This window comes from Danio rerio, chromosome 5 (genome assembly GCF_049306965.1).
Source record: "Danio rerio strain Tuebingen ecotype United States chromosome 5, GRCz12tu, whole genome shotgun sequence".
In the NCBI taxonomy this organism is placed as follows: Eukaryota; Metazoa; Chordata; class Actinopteri; order Cypriniformes; family Danionidae; genus Danio; species Danio rerio.
In genome coordinates, this window is record NC_133180.1 from 26,858,955 (window position 1) to 26,872,719 (window position 13,765).

The window sequence follows — 13,765 nt, forward strand, 5'->3', positions numbered from 1 at the left end:
CTGCGTTCGCGTGGGTTTCCTCTGGTGGCTCTGGTTGGGCTAAATTGTCCGTAGTGTATGTGTGTGAATGAGTGTGTATGGATGTATCCCAGAGATGGGTTGAAGCTGGAAGGGCATCCACTGCGTAAAACATGTGCTGAATAAGTTGGCGGTTTATTCCGCTGTGGCGACCCCAGATTAATAAAGGAACTAAGCTGAAAACAAAATGAATGAATTAATGAATGAATGATGGATGATGGAATTTAAATGACATATTATCCCAGAAATATGTTAAATGATGCATTAAAATATATTTTTTATTTAGTTGATCCAGAAAACCAGGTCCTATTTACAGCAAGAGAGAGAGAGAAAGCTTACAAACCTGAGCAGCAGGATCCAGAGGTGGTCCAGCCTTTCGCAGCTTATTCACCTGCAGGAAATGTCAAGGTGCCCATCATACATCTCTTTAAAAGATCATGAATTCTTACATATTATTCTTCAAAAATGACTAGCTTACAAATAAAAGCCATAGATTTCATTAGTAAAGAAGTGTAATGCAGTGTACACAGGTCAAAATTGTTGGGACAGTACATTTTGATAGTAAGTTAAAACAGGGAAGCCAATTATCTTCTTTTTACCATCACAGTTAATACAAAAATATATAACTGCACACTGATAACAAGAAATGTTTTTCAGTAAATTGAATTCCTGATGACGTAAAGATGCTGGAAATGTATTATAAGTGACATTTTAAAATATGTTATAATAGAAAACATATTTTAAACTGAATTATTATTTAACAATGTGTGACCCTAGAGCACAAAACAATGTTCCTCCTTAACTTGCACTGGTATATTTTTCACAATAGCCAAAAAAACATTGCATGGGTCAAATCGACTATCGATTTAACTTAAATGTTCCTTCAATTAAGTACAGATCATGTTCCATAAAGATTTTCCTCACTAAATGTCCTATTTTTGATTAGTAACATGCATTGCTGAGCACTTAATTTAGATAACCTTAAAGGTGATAAATGTTTAACCTCTGATTCCAGATTTCCAATTGTTGTATCTCAGAAAAATCATAACCATAACCAATAGTCCTAATGAAAACTTGAAAAATGTACAATGATGATTGGTTATGTGCTTCAAGGACACATATTATCACCTCTTAATTTTCCACAGTAACATAGTATATTAAATATTTACATTATTTACACAATTACATAAATCTTTTTAATATTGGATTATTAATTCCTTTTTTTGTCTCTAATAGCACAGTTTCCCCATATTATTATTTTTTAAAGACACCTTTGTATCATGTCAGAAAGTCACAAGATGAAGATGATTGCTTTTACTGCACTTGACGGTCTTAGAAAACATTGTGTAAGTGATGACCTTTGGGGCTATCAAGCCACTTCAAGTCCCTGTAGTAAAGTCATCCACAGAAACCTATTTGTTTCTTCTCTCACCAATGTTCCACTACTGACAGTTCAGACAAAGGTTTATAGTTAGGATTTCTTGCTATCACTAACTTCAAGCTGATAATCAGAAGCTGATAAGATTATGTAATTGTCAAACTGTGATGCGATCCAACACACTGACCCATCTGTGTTTTATATGCAGGGAAAACTTGTTTATGCAAACCAAGGTAAAATGAGTGACTACGAACTGTTAAACAGAACACTGGATCTGAGAGGAACCATCGCCATCACCAGATATGGAGGAGAAGGGAGATCTAAAAAAGTGAGAATACACCAGTCAAAAACATTCAGGACATTCATCAGGAAATGACAATTCATTTGATAACTGTTTTAGAGACTGCTTTGGGCCATATTAAGCCCAGTGTTGTGTAAGCTACTTCAAAAAAGTAACACCACTAATATCATATAGTAATACCTTTTAACTGCCTACTATACCAAATGGTTGACCCTTTTTAAATAATGGTTTTACACAGTATTTTTGGTTTACAAAAAATGTAACAAACATAATCCTGTTGCACTTCACTTGATTTTGCTTTTATTGTAAAAACAAATCTAGAAAACATGTTAAATGAGAATCTGAAATATTTTATGGCAATATTTTAAGATGATTTAGTATTCAAAAATGTTTTATTTTGTATATATATTTTGTATTTTTTTTTTTATAAATTGGTCCTACACCTAATATTTTCAGATTTTTCATAGTATATATGCATTAATTCCAGTACTTTTACCATAAACCCACATATCAACCATTTGGTGTAGGTTTATATTTTAGAAATTTAAAGGATGTGTGAAAAAAAAAAATGCATGGGTTAACTAGCGACATTAGGAGTTAAAAACTGCAGTCCAAACATGTTTTTCTTAGTGGGGCAGTTAAAGGGTTAAAACTGTATTTAAGTTACTTTTCTAATTACTTAGTCTAAAAAGTAATTTAATTAATTGATTCATTACATGCTTAAAATTATTAGAATTTTTAATGCATAGATCAGGTTACAGTTACAGCAACAGTAATTGGTTACTTTCTAACTAATTAAACACAACATTTTTGGTATTTTTTTGGTATTACAAAACTACTGTTGAAAATATGATCATTTAAAAAAAAAATTGCAGATGTCAAGGACATTAAAAGCACAAAAGGACATTTTTACAGCATGTCTGATTATATTTTTTCTACCACAGAAGTCTTATTTGTTTTATTTCAACAATAAAACAAATTACAAAATGTTGTTTTATTACAATAATGCCTATTTACACTAACCTGCCTAGTTAACCTAATTAAGCCTTTAAATGTCACAAAATGATTAGCCCCTGTAAGCTATATATTTTTTCAATTGTCTACAGAACAAACTATCGATACACAATAATATGCCTAATTACCCTATCCTGCCTTGTTAACCTATTTAGTTAAGCCTTCCAATGTCACTTTAAGCTGTATAGAAGTGTCTTAAAAATATCCAGTAAAATATTATGTACTGTCATCATGACAAAGATAAAATAAATCAGTTATTAGAAATCAGTTACTAAAACTATCATGATTAGAAATGTGTTGAAAAAATCTGCTCTCTGTTAAACAGAAATTAAACATGTTATTTTTAACTAGTTTAGTTTGCTCGACTCTTAATATATTGAATACATGAGCACATGTTTTACTCTCCCGTGTGGTGTGATTATAACAGGCTATAAATGGAGCCATGTTTGGAGTTGTTGGGGTTCTTGTCTATACTGAGCCGTACGACATTAATGACGGCCTGGTGTCAGAAAGTGAAACCTATCCTCACTCCTGGTACCTTCCTCCTTCTGGTGTTGAGCGAGGCTCATACAACATTGACTTTGGAGACTTGTTAACACCTTACCTAGCTGCAAAAGGTAACCAGAGCTTTTTAATGAATTGATTTGTTTTAAAATGTATTGCATTAAAGCACATATGTTATAAAAAAATACTATAGTAAATAAATAACTAAATGGTCTCTCTTGTAGAGGATACTTACAGAAGACCAAAAGAAGAAATAACAGGCATCCCACCAATTCCAACACAGCCGATAGGGTTTGAGGATGCTCAAAGATTAATCTGGTAAGTGTTTCTTTCTTTTCATCTCTCATGTTTTTGAATGTTTTCTTCCCATTCTGATTGAATTATTCACAACAGTGAGCTTGATGGGGAAGATGCACCTGCAGGATGGCAAGGCGCATTTGACTGCACATATAAACTCGGCGGACCAGGATTCAAAGCCACGTCTTCCTTCACCAACAGGTAAACACATCTTACAATGTTCTAACAAATATAGTTATGTATTGGATGACTTTATTGTTAGTTATAATGGTAATAATGTTTTGTTCTGTCCTTTAGCACTGTGCATTTGGACACTTATAACATTGAGAAAATAGAAAACTCAGCTAATGTTATGGGAGTGATCCGAGGCAGTGTAGAGCCAGGTAGGTTGAGCAAAATACCTGTGCTGATTTTGCACAGTTCCTTGAAATTACTTAGACACTCTAGTCTTAAATAAATGCCTTAAATGTTTCTCGAACACCAAATGGACATGATGATTTGAAGGATTATGTTACAGTGAATGCCAGACACATTTCTGTTGACAATTTTCAGGAATGAATAGCATTTTAAATATATGAAAATTATAGTTCATTTGAACAATATTTTACATTATTACTGATTTGTTTTTTTAATCGCATTAACATAACCTTAGTGAAGAATTTTGTATTTGATTTTTTGGCAAAAACATTACCAAATACATTTCATATTTCAAATATTTTTTGGATGTTTGTTGTTCAGACAGGTATGTGATTTATGGAAACCACAGGGACAGTTGGGTGCACGGAGCCATTGACCCCAGCAGTGGCACCGCAGTGATGCTGGAGATCACCAGAGTGCTGGGAAAGATGGTAAAGGAAGGTGAGGCCACTTAAGACATCCAAAGAAAAAATCAATTTCACCATCATCAATCATCAAATTAATGCTAACACAAAGGTATAATAAAATAAACTTTGGAATTAGAATTAAAACGGTTTGCAGTTTCATCATAAACCGAGGAACACTTTAGAGTTATGTTAATATATTAAGTGTTTGTTTATTTAAAATCCACTTTAAACACAGTCACTGTGGATTGGTCAGTTTGCTTGGTACCTCTCTTTGTGTGGTGGTGTACTTGTGATGCGGTGCACTTTTCTCGAATGTTTACCTTTGAAAACATCTGAAAACATTTCTGAAATGTACAACAAAACGTACCCTAAAGGCTCCTGTTTACTTCAAACAAACTGATGTCAAACGTCATTCCGAACAGAACCAAGCTGAAACAAAGCTCTTTTGATTCATTTCAGCAATTCGGATCAGTTCACAAAAGCAAATTTCATTTCAAAGTTCATTTGGGCTTCTGAACACCTTTAAGCTGCCATTGGTTAAAAGCGATTGTGTAATAGGTGGGTGTGTTCTGTAACTCAGCCTTCTTTGACATGCAATCTCCTCCACCTGATTCGTTTGCCCACTCACTCGCAGAGAAATTTTAAAGACGAGGAGGGGGTCTCACACCAGATGAAAAGCCCATTATCAATTTTTATGAGTTTGCACACACTGGCAGTGCCATTCGGTGTCTGTCCACAATAATTAGAAGACAATGTATAGATGTGTTGCACTGCGGTGGCATTTCTCATGGAGTGTCACTTCTGTTTGCCAAAGGTGAAACATTGTTGTGTTAAGGAGTACATACAAGCAGCAAGACACATTTACAACCCCGCCTGCTGCAGCACCAGGCTGTCACAAACAGCATTCTATCACTAATAATTTTTTTAACTTCTATTTGACCTGAAAAACTAAGAACGAATAAAAACTTAGTTTAAAGTATATTAGGCCTTGCATGACGCATTTCAGATGCTAAAATACAAACAGCGGCCTCTAGTGGATTTGTCATCTGAAACATGCAGACAAACATACATGGAGCAACTCCATTTTTTTACATTTTCATTTTACATTTTAAAAAAAATTTTTTTTTCTACATTACAAATGCAGGCTGAGGCATTTCCAATGAGCCTGGGCTGACTTTGAGACAGGACAGCTTGTTTTAGCTCTTTCAGAATCAGCGCTTTGTTTTGGAAGTCAGCAACTCAATTTAGTTTTATGTTTGAAAATATTTACATTTACAAAAAGCTCTATTTTATATGGCCAACGAAATTAATTCTGCAATTGCAATAAAGAGGAAAGATTTAGCAATGCTTATAGTGTGATGAAGCAAAAAAAAAAAAAGAATCCAACACTAATTCTCTACCTGAAAGGGAAATGGCGACCTCGGCGGTCCATTATCTTTGGCAGTTGGGGAGCTGAAGAATTTGGCCTTATCGGATCTGCAGAATACACAGAGGTTTGTTAATAATCACACCAACTGATGTGCTACAAATTGGAATTAGAGTTAAGAAAAGATTGTACTGTATATGTGTTGAAAGTATTCTTCATTCGCAGGAGTACTTCAGTAAGCTGAGTGAGCGCACCGTGGCCTACATCAACGTGGACATCTCAGTGTTTGGTATGACTCTTTTCGTCAGATTATAACTTTGATCCTGATGTGTTCGCACTGCTGAAATGTTCTTTGTCCACAACAGCTAATGCCACTCTCAGAGCCTCAGCTTCTCCAGCAGCACAGAGTGTGCTTTTTACCGCCTCCAAACAGGTGAGGAACAAACCCCCAATCTGTTCTCTTAGCTGAAATGTGATTTTAACATCCTTCATGAGGCTTTGACCAGTCCTGTGCTTTCAGGTTGATGCTCCCGGGACAACCATGTCAGTCTATGACAACTGGATACGGTATTACAACAGAACCAGTCCAAATTATGGGATTATACCTAAGTATGCTCTTAATTTTATTCAGTACCACCTCATAGTTCAGCTTTTAATACACCAGTTAACCACAGGTCATTTTATACTGTTAATTCACATTGTATTTAATTAATATTTGAACAATATTAATATTTATATTATTAATATTATATATTAATATAATATTAATATATATTGTCACGTTATAATTAAAAGGTTCTCTGACATTTTTGTCAAAATTGAGTTATTGACATATTCTTATTAAATGACAACATATTTACATTATGTGATGTGTTTTATAATTTGTTTACATTTTAAGACTTTTTATTTAAAAAACAAATATTACACACATTGTTTGCAATAAAATGCAAAAACTTTGAAGCTCAATATCTCAAAATCAGTCAGAATAGAACCTTATAATTCCAAGGTGATGATATATATATATATATATATATATATATATATATATATATATATATATATATATATATATATATATATATATATATATATATATATATATATATATATATATATATACTATATTGTTATTCACAATTATTTGTCCCCCCTTAAACTTTTACTTTATTTTTTTATATTTTTCAAATTTTTATGTCTGAAAATATTTTTTCTTCTGGAGAAAATCTAATTAGTTTTATTTTGGCTAAAATAAAAGCAGTTTTTTTTAAAAAGCAAAATTTATTAGCCCTTTTAAGCTATATATTTTTTTCAATAGTCTACAAAACAGACCATCATTATCCAAAAAACTAATTACCCTAACCTGCCTAGTTAACCTAATAAATCTTTAAATGTCACTTTAAGCTTTACAGAAGTGTCTTGAAAAATATCTAGTTAAATATTCATCAGAGCAAAGTTAAAATAAATCACAGAAGTGAAGTTTATTTATAAACTAATTTTGTGAGGATCACATGCTTATGATTGCTAGCGCTGGCCCTGCATTTATCCAATTTATCATTCACCAATCAGACGACTCCTTAGCCTCTAGAAATGCTCTAGGTTTCATACCAAGTCATCTTCGCTTTGAAGAATCCCCCTTTCACCACTACTTCTCCTCCTTTCATAGATGGGTGGCACGGTGGCCCTGTAGTTAGCACTGTTGCCTCACAGCAAGAACATCTTTGGTTCTGGTCATAACCAAACTAGCCAATGTTTTCGTGCAGAGTTTGTACATTCTCCCTGTGCTTGTGTGGGAATCCCCCGAGTCTCCCAGTTTCCTCTCACCGTCCAAAAACATGCAACTTAGGTTAATTGACTAATCCAAATCAGCACCATTAACATACACTTAGTAAGTAGTTATCTCTTAAGAGCAATCACTATCTCTTTATTATACAGCAGGGGAGTTCTTGAGTTCTACCTGAGCTCAAACTGCACTCTCGCCTTGCAACATGAGGGAACCCCAGGCTCGAGGATCTTTTGAGCTCTCTCCCTGGACAGCATGCCAAACAAGCTTTATAATCAATCATCAGCTAAGTGTGAAATTTGGGGGAAAAAATAAACAGGGGGGCTAATAATTCTGACTTTAACTGTATGTTTATTTTTACCCCTACATTGTAAAAGATATCCATAATTTAACAGATTTCGATATTTTGTGATTGTTGGTGTTTTCCATTTATTTAGGCTCAATGCTTAATTATGCTTATGCTTATTAATTAATGCATTATGGGATATTGATCTTTCCTCCAACAACTTTTGCTTTTGAAAAAGTGACTTTTATTGACATTTCTAATAGTTTGAACGGAAGTGATGTATTGTCTGGGTTGGTGTTGTAAATTAGGATACAAAAAAAAAAAAAAAAAGATAATAAACTGCCAGCACTTTTTCAGTTATTTTAAGGAGTTCATTCAATTCATATAATTTTTTTATACAATCGATTGTTTCAAATGACTAAAAGTTCAATAAAAGTCAGTCCATTAAACTGCAGAGTTTTCAATATCAAGGGCTGACAGAGCTGAGATATAAAGGTTCAGTCCCATAATGCAACTCATAATCGTAAAAAAAAGAAAACATCCGTGAATTAAAAAATATGAAAACTGTTATTAAACAGATATTTTTACAATGTAATATGATCGCTAAGCATCTAGCCATAATCTTTCACTCTGCATTATGGCAATGCAATGTGTGTTAAAAAGGCACAAAAGTTCAGATCTATCCCCACTTCTAAATTACGATTTAAATTTTCTTCATTTTCCTTCGACTTAGTTCCTTTATTCATCAGGGGTTGCCACAGCGGAATGAACCACCAACTTATCCAGCATATGTTTTAATGCAGCGGATGCCCTTTCAGCTGTAAACCATTACTGCGAAACACCCATGCACTCTCAGGTTGACACACAAAGACATACAAAATGGCCAATTTAGTTCATCCAGTTCACCTGTACCACATGTCTTTGGACTGTGGTGGAAACTGGAGCATCCGGAGGAAACCCACATGAATACAGGACGTTCTTTGGCAACAGTGCTACCGTGTCGCCATGAGTATCACCATGATTTGAACAATTACATTTTTAAGTTATTTTAATAATATATGAATTATTTTACCAGGGATTAAAAGCAATGTTTAGAATGATGATAAACTGGGTTGTTTAAACACAAAGGAAAAGCTCTAGTGTGATTAAAGCACCATAATAATAAAAGTAATATTTCTGAAACTCTTCAATGTGTTTGCAGTGTGGGCTTCTTGACAGGAGCTGGAAGTGATTACGCTGCTTTTATACACTACCTTGGAATAACGTCTATGGATATCTCCTATTATTATGACCAGGTATGTCGTCAGCGTGATGCCGTCAAGTATATTGAATTTGAATTATTGATGGATTATTGAATGGGATAGCCCCTTGGGATGAATCATCTCATTTTCGAGGTGGTCCCTAAAAAGTTCACAAATCAAACAGAGAAAAAAAGCTGAGTAATAATAACAAGATTCTCATTGCAGAGCAAAACAAGAGCACGCATCTACCCAGCCTACCACACGGCTTATGACACTTTTGACTATGCATCTACATACATTGATCCAGGTGAACTGAATACAGAGGCTCTCAAATGAGACATTCAATTATTACTATTATAATACTTATAAATATTATAACAAAGTAGCTAGTTTTAAGATGCTCTTTTTAAGATGACATTTTTAGATTCTTGATCATTCTAATGTTTATAATTTATTATTTTTCTATGTTGAATCCTTGTATTTTATTGCATGTTTGATTATAAATAAAATGTATTTTTTAAATATTATTACTATTATAATCCATTATGAAAGCAATGATCAGAAGTGTAGTAACCATTTTTGTGGCTGTGATTACTGTTTGTAAACTGGTTTTACTACAAATTTGATGGTTAAATTATTCTTAGTGTAACAATTTGGGATTACAATTTTTGAATACATTTTGTTTGTTTTATTTGTAATAAAACCATTATTAATTTTCATAAGGGACATAAGTTTAAAGGAAATTTATTATCAGCCTGTTGCATTTAAAAATTTGCATTATGCAGGTTTCACCAGTCATCAGGCAGTCGCGAGGACAGCAGGGAATGTGCTGCTGCGATTGGCTGACAGTCTCCTGCTGCCCTTTAACTGCAGCGACTATGCAGAAAGTCTGGAGCAGTACTTCGCGCAGGCGGTCACAGCCTTTGAGGCCAAACTTGCGGCTAAAGCAATCTCTATGGGTAAGCTAACAAGATTCGCCAGATTAGTTTTGGCTGAGGAAATGTCTTGCTTTTTCCTAAAAGCAATTGATAGACGTATTTGACATAGTCACAATGAGAATATTTCTCCCCATTCCAGAATCCTTGAAGAAAGCTGTGCAGTTTTTCCGTGACACTGCAACTAAATTGGATCGTTTGATCAGGGATTCAGATCTTGTAAAAGAAACGTAAGTTAACCCTGTGAAGACTGACATATAAAAGATTTTTCAATGACCATAATTCACAAGATTCACATTTGCCAAGCGAACCGCGGTAACTGGGCAAACGAAACAAGTCTAGGTGTGAAAGCACCCTAAAAGTCTCATAGCACATTAAACTGACAAGACTTTAAAGCACAAACATATGTTGTTAAGGAGTAATTGAGGTGCCAGCTGAAAAGGTTCTGCCCACGTCTAAAAAGAGGGCGGGGAACAACAGCTCATTTAAATTTAAAGACATCTGTGTGTTTTTGCTTAACTCAAGCAGGTACATTTAAAATATACTATAATAAATTATATCTATTTTTTTTTAACAGAAACCTAACTGACACATTATTTCTTGTAAAAAGAGTGAAATATGATACTTATAAAGCTTTTATAGGATTTTTTTGTGAAGTACCCCACCTGATGGCTTTTATAGCTAATATATTATGAAAATGGTGAAGTAGTCGCACTTATTTGACAATTTTTTACTAAAGAGGCCAATAATTATTTTAATAACTACAGTGTGCTTTTAAATGCATGATCAAATCTCTGTAGCGTTAATTCTGAGCAGCAAAACATTTAATGCAGAGTAAGGTAATGATGATTAAAAAAGATGCCAATACTACTATCTTAAAAGCCATCATATTTAATACATTTAACATGATTTTTTAAAAGAAAAATCACGTAATCAAGTTATCTTACACACACAGGCACACTAAAAGGCCTTTTACTTGTTTAAAAAAAGACAGAAGCTATGCACTAGATTTTTGATCATGCGAATAATATTTAGAGACTTTAGACATTTGTTTCTCTTGGTTATATAGTGTTAAATCAATATAAAATAACTCGCTCTGAAGTCAAGAGTGCAAAACAGATGGCATAAACATAAGTTCTGTCTTCACAACAGGCCCCTGAAGGCTCGTCGCATTAATGACCAGCTCATGCTGTTGGACAGGGCTTTCCTTGACCCGTTAGCATTCCCTGACAAATACGCTTTCAGGTATGAAGCAGCATCATTAAAACATTTTTCTCCTAACGATTGGCCCTTTATGAACATTAATCACCACCCTCTATTTGTTCATGCTGTTGTCACACCTGATCATCGTCACCTCTACGCTCCCTGGCATCACGCAGGCATGTGATTTGGGCATCGAGGTCATCAAGTGTGGCCACTTTCCCCGGCCTGGCAGATGCAGTGGAGAAGGCAGAGAGCAGTGGGCTAAAGGAAGACTGGGATCAGGCTCATAAACAATTATCTATCGTCACACAAGCCATTGCAGGAGCTGCACACACACTGGATGATGTGATTTAACGTACACTAAACAATAGACTTTATAAGAGCACTCTACTTTTTTTTTTTGGTAAATAGGCTCATTTTACAAGTCCCTTAAAGTTAAACCAGTGGTATCCAAACTCGATCCTGAAGGGCTGGTGTCCTCAGATTTTAGCTCCAACTTGTCTCAACACACCTGCAAGGATGTTTCTAGAAAGCCTAGTAAGAGCTTGATTAGCTAGCCCAGGTGTGTCTGATTAGGGTTGGAACTAAAGCACACTGCACTTTTCTCTCCATAGACTTCCATTCATACGCACGTGAATGCTTCAGACCAGAAACGTAAGGTTGTGCGGAAAGTTTTGTAGTTCGCTGCTTTGGAAAGTTCAAGCTTGATGAACTCTGACCTGCGAAATGATTGTGTGAGACCAATCAAGGATTAAAACATGACCTCTCTGGACTGAAATTTAAAACATGAATCAATCGCAAAGTTTTTTAATGTCCAATCATCTTTTTTAATCCCACCCCCTTTCAAAGCGCCGTGACTGCGGCATTCATTTTGCAGGCCACCGGACACCTCTGAGTTAAACATTTGGGATTTACATTTTTGGAATCTATTCAAGCAATCTCTGGATCTAGCAGGAGCACTTAGCTTAGCTTAGAATAAATCATTGAATCGGATTAGACCATTAGCATTAAAAAAAAATAATAATTTTGATCATTATCATATTTAAAACTTGACACTTTTTTGTAGTTACCCTGTACTAAGACCAACAGAAAATAAAAGGTTGCTATTATCTAGGTCACAGGTGTCAAACTCAGTTCCAAAAGGGCCGCAGCGCTGCACAGTTTAGTTCCAACCCTAATTAAACACACCTGTTCAAACTAATTGAGTCCTTCAGGCTTGTTTGAAACCTACAGGTTAGTGTGTTGGAGCAGGGTTGGAACTAAACTGTGCAGGGCTTCGGCCCTCCAGGAATTGAGTTTGACACCCCTGATCTAGGTCAATATGGCTATAGGAACTATATTCTCATTCTGGCGTAATAATCAAGGGACTTTGTTGTCGGAATGCAGTTCCAAGCCATATCAGCCTAGAAAATAGCAACTTTTTAATTTTTATTTTGAAATGAGCCTATTTCCAAAAAAATGAAGTGTTCCTTTACCATCCAGAAAGGAAGATATAATATATTAAATCAGCTATTTGAGTTGTTCAACAGCCTGAGGATGTACACAGGGAGTGTAAATCTTTGTTTCATGTAAAAATGTATTTTTAAAAATATATATATTTCTAGAAGATAACAATTGTTAGGAATATCATTCCCAGGAGAACTATTCTATTCTAACTATTCTTAGTGCACTATTATGGAGGATGAAACCTGCAAAAACAATAAATAAATACGCAAATATATGAATAAATGAGTAAATAAATCCATAAATTCCTGCATAAATAAAACAATAAATAAACAAATAAATAAATAAATCCACAAATTTCTGCATACATATATTAATAATTAATAGTGTGGGCAGGAAAATAATTAGATAAATTACACAAATGTTGGAGGAGTAAGAAAATGCTAAACTGAAATTTTATTTTTCCCTCCTTTCAAACGTTTATTCCTCAGGTCAACATGCTAATGACAGGGTGTCTCAATCATCAGAAGCCAGTCAAAAAAAAATCAAATGCAAAAATTTTCTAATGAGCAACTAATTATGGCATGAAGACCACCTTCTGCTGGTTGACAGACAGCATCTCATTAGCATGTTGAACTCAGGAAAAGAAAATACGCAACTACATTCTCCAACTGAATGAATAAACGGACCAGGGGGGCCAAGTCAGAGCACTCACTCTGGTCCCCTGTGCGGGTTGGGGAAATTCTAAATTGAATCAGAACACTCCATAACAATTGGCTTAAGATTTTCAAGCTAAATTCGGGACATTGCAACATGCGGATCCTGGGAATAAAAAAAAAAAAAAAGAAGAAGAAATAAACATTTAAAATAAACTTTCAGTTTAGCAATTTCATATTGCCCCAACATTTGTGTAATTCATTCATTAATTATTTTTGTATTTTTTTATGCAGAAATTTGTAGATTTTGTATACAATTATTTATTTGTGTGCATAACTTTATTTATGCATAAATTTCTGTATTTAATTACTCATTTATTCATATATTTACATAATTATTTATTCATTCATTGTTTTTGCAGGTTTGGGCCTCCTTACACCATGAAACAGAATGGTAAAAAAAAGACTATTTTAGTAAATTCATTATCTGCCTTGAGCATTGACAGTGCATTCTGTATT

General features: G+C 34.3%; 1 protein-coding gene across 3 annotated transcripts in view; it reads left to right on the forward strand.

Moving 5' to 3' along the window:
* Positions 1–13,441, forward strand: part of naaladl1 (N-acetylated alpha-linked acidic dipeptidase like 1) — a 15,501-nt gene extending 2,060 nt beyond the window's left edge. For 2 of the 3 annotated variants that reach the window (XM_073949550.1, XM_073949551.1), the window contains exons 4-20: positions 305–426; positions 1,605–1,724; positions 3,139–3,328; positions 3,440–3,533; positions 3,609–3,713; positions 3,810–3,895; positions 4,251–4,370; positions 5,744–5,829; positions 5,928–5,991; positions 6,068–6,135; positions 6,223–6,311; positions 8,970–9,063; positions 9,235–9,316; positions 9,795–9,968; positions 10,087–10,174; positions 11,097–11,189; positions 11,324–13,441. In XM_073949550.1, the coding sequence (XP_073805651.1) occupies positions 305–426; positions 1,605–1,724; positions 3,139–3,328; positions 3,440–3,533; positions 3,609–3,713; positions 3,810–3,895; positions 4,251–4,370; positions 5,744–5,829; positions 5,928–5,991; positions 6,068–6,135; positions 6,223–6,311; positions 8,970–9,063; positions 9,235–9,316; positions 9,795–9,968; positions 10,087–10,174; positions 11,097–11,189; positions 11,324–11,501 (1,853 nt within the window). In that variant the 3' untranslated portion in view covers positions 11,502–13,441. The remainder of the gene's footprint in view (positions 1–304; positions 427–1,604; positions 1,725–3,138; positions 3,329–3,439; positions 3,534–3,608; positions 3,714–3,809; positions 3,896–4,250; positions 4,371–5,743; positions 5,830–5,927; positions 5,992–6,067; positions 6,136–6,222; positions 6,312–8,969; positions 9,064–9,234; positions 9,317–9,794; positions 9,969–10,086; positions 10,175–11,096; positions 11,190–11,323) is intronic. The other variant, NM_001098190.1, reaches the window with a different exon arrangement.
* Positions 13,442–13,765: the final 324 nt, after the last annotated feature.